Genomic DNA, 3,336 nt, shown 5'->3' with positions numbered 1-3,336 from the left:
ACTGGTCCAGATACCATTTTATATATGGTAGGAAACTGTTTTGAAAACAATTTCTACATTAATATTTTTAAATTTTTACATTTTCTGAGATTACACAAGAATAAATGTGCCTACTTTGGGATTTTTTTCTTTTGCATTATGCTCAAAAAATCTGAAGAATGAAAATATTGTTAAAGAGGCAATACCTTGTACTAAATTTTACAAATGTTGACACAAAGGAAATCCAGATTTATACTAAAACATATGATCAATTTGTCGAAGTATTATTTCAGTAAAGTATAGTAACAGCAGTCTTAGATATGTACTTTATCAGAAATCTAGTCATTTCTACTAATTCTATACACACAAACCCTAAACAAAGGATATGTTATTCAAGTGACATAATTGAACTTAAAAGATTTCTTATGGCGATTTTCATGTCTTTGTTCCTTAAACTGTAGATAAAGGGGTTTATCATTTGAGGAAACACAGAATACATCACTGAAGCCACTGCAGATTTTCTTGGTAAGGCACTCAGTGCAGAGCTGATAGATAAAATAGAACCAGCCCCATAAAATAAGGAAACCACTGTCAAGTGAGTCCCACAGGTAGAAAAGGCTTTGCACTTTCCCTCCAGTGATGCTATTCTTAAGACTGTAGACACAATGTGATAATAAGAATAAATGATTCCACAAAGAGGAACACCACCAAGTACACAAGTTGCAACAAAGAGCATGATGTGGTCAATGAGGGTGTCAGAACAGGACAGCTTGATGACCTGAACAAGTTCACAGAAGAAGTGGGGGATTTCCAGATTTGTGCAGAAGGACAGCCGCTGCACCATCAAAGTGTGCATCAAGGCACCAATAACACTAATGAACACAGAGAACAGTGAGAGCAGAACACATAGGTTAGGTTTCATAATAATATTATACATCAAGGGGTAACAAATAGCTACATAGCGGTCATAGGCCATCACCGCAAGGAGAAAATTTTCAAAGTATGCAAAAACAAGTGCAAAGAAGAGCTGTGTGAGGCAGGCTGTGTAGGTGATGCTCTGATCATTTGCTTGGATGTTCACCAGCATCTTGATGACTGTGACTGTGCTGCAACAGATGTCATTAAAGGACAAGTGAGAGAGGAAGAAGTACATGGGCGTATGGAGGGGGGACTCAAAGCTTATAACTAGGATTATGAGCAGGTTTCCCAGGATGGTGACCAAGTATATGAACAAGAAGAGACTGAAGATGAGCGACTGGAGTTCTGGGTCATCTGTAAATCCCAGAAGAAGGAATTGTAACACAAATGTTAGGTTTTTGGACTCCGTGTTGCTTGCCAATCTTTGAGGAGAAATTGGGCAAAATTGAAATTCAATTAATTTATTATTAATGAAGAAAAGCAGTGTCACAGTGCACCTGAATAAAAATTAAAATTGTGTCAATAACTATTCTCTTACTGAATGTCAGTTGTTGATGAAAATGAATAGTTAATATTTTAACAGATTTCTTAATAATATTTTTATATTTCTTATCTTATTGATTAAATTTGATCTTTGACAATTTTATTCATCTATATAATGTGTTCTGGTTACTCTTACCTCACCATACCTCCCTTCTACCCTGTCACCCACTCACCCTCTTTCCATTCTGCTCTTGTTCCTTGTTCATGTCTTGTTTTTGTTTGATGACTCAGTTTAACCAGGGCTGTGCATCCATGGTTTGTAAGCCCAGTCAATTTACTAGTTGGGCTACAGATGAAATTGGCTCTTGGCTATAAAATTTTAATGTCCACCATACAGACCAACTCCATTCACCACCTAAAAGTTTCACACTTTTCCTAAACAATCCAGCAGCAGGAAAGCAAGTATTAAAACTTCTGAGCATATGGGAGGAATTTCACATGCATGGTATTAAAATCATGCATTTTTTTTCAAATCAGAGGAAAGTCTCAGGTGTAGGATTTTGCTTCTAATTGCTTGAGATAAATTCTCTTCTGTTTTTATGATACAGCACCACAGGCTATCTGGACCAGGACTTTATCGGAGCATTTCATGCATCTTTTTCCTGTCTCCTATTTTCTATACTAGGATTATACATGCTTGCACTTCCTTTTCCAGCTTTTATACTGGTTTTGCTATTATCCCACCTATGTTCTAAATGCTTTTGACCATGTTCCATGCATAGGACCTCTCTGTGATTCTTGTTTAAAATATTTTTCACAGCTAGAGTCAAAATTGGCACTGTAAAAATGACAATCAAGTCTTTCTACGTTTTCCATTTTCTTCCCAGGTTCCTCACAAGTACATGGCAACACAGTGTAAGATGATTTTAATTATTTGGGAAAGAGTCATGTTTACCCCATATTTTACTTGGTACATGTTTTATCCTCAGTCCTTTAGACTATGATCACACAAGGGTAAAGCCAATTATGAAAAATCTGGCCAAGAGTTCATGTTCCAATACAACATAAAATATGATCTTACAAGGATAGATAATTGCCACAGTGACAGAAATAGGAAAGACCACATGTATATACTCAAAGAACATTCCCATCTATATGCAAATGATAAAGTATTCTGGAATAGATTTGGCGGATCCTGTTGCTAATCATAGTCAAAATTTCAGAAATGTGGGAAAAAGATTATGAAAATTTACCCAATATGTGATACTTTACTATAGACGTTTTTGAAAGCTAGCATACTAAGTAGCCCAAACTTTTGCTTTCATCATCAAAGATAGTAATAATAAAAATTATTTAAGGCAGCTATCATATTTGAGAAGTAACATATTTCTCTTTTGGAAGAACATGGTCTGGATCCTCTGAAGTCAGGTAATATATATCTAGTAGAATGAGAGATAGCTGAATATTTGTCACAGTAAAAAATGACAATGATTAAACAAAATTGTCACACAGGTCTCACAGTAGACCTGCCTCTCAAAGCCTTTCGCATACAGTTCCCTATCTGACTCCCTTAGATAGATTTGGTATAAAAGGCCTGCTCCCATGTAAAATCATTAAATACAGCACTCTGCATTACTTGGATGGCTTCATGAAGAATGATCTTCAGCATTCCACACAATAGGAAAGAAAACAGCGCACAGCCCTTGCTCACACAGGGCAGAATCAGGGGCTCCTGGAAGAAAGACAATCCATAGAGCAAGGTGAGACAATTCTTTTCTGACATAACTTTTAACTTCCAGAATTTTTAACTGGAGATTTCAGTGGCTGACACCTATAGTCTCAAGATCCCTGACAGTTTAATAGCCAAAGCTTCTTATTAGACAGTAAATAATAATTTCCGTAAGATCCCAAGAGTGTAGGTCCTTAAAGACCAGCTTTGTAGATAGGAGAAATTCT

At 36.2% G+C, this 3,336-nt stretch overlaps 1 protein-coding gene across 1 annotated transcript; it reads right to left on the bottom strand.

Annotated features, from left to right (window-relative positions):
* Nucleotides 1-367: 367 nt before the first annotated feature.
* Nucleotides 368-1,584, bottom strand: LOC101985577 (olfactory receptor 7G2-like). The gene is made up of 2 exons (XM_013346132.1): nucleotides 1,577-1,584; nucleotides 368-1,319 (listed from the first exon to the last, which is right to left on the bottom strand). Exons 1-2 carry the CDS (start codon nucleotides 1,582-1,584, stop codon nucleotides 368-370), a joined length of 960 nt encoding a protein of 319 aa, XP_013201586.1.
* Between the last annotated feature and the right edge of the window lie 1,752 nt (nucleotides 1,585-3,336).

The sequence above is a fragment of the Microtus ochrogaster genome, chromosome 5 (assembly GCF_000317375.1).
Source record: "Microtus ochrogaster isolate Prairie Vole_2 chromosome 5, MicOch1.0, whole genome shotgun sequence".
Taxonomy (NCBI): domain Eukaryota; kingdom Metazoa; phylum Chordata; class Mammalia; order Rodentia; family Cricetidae; genus Microtus; species Microtus ochrogaster.
This window is presented reverse-complemented; position numbering and strand designations above follow the sequence as displayed.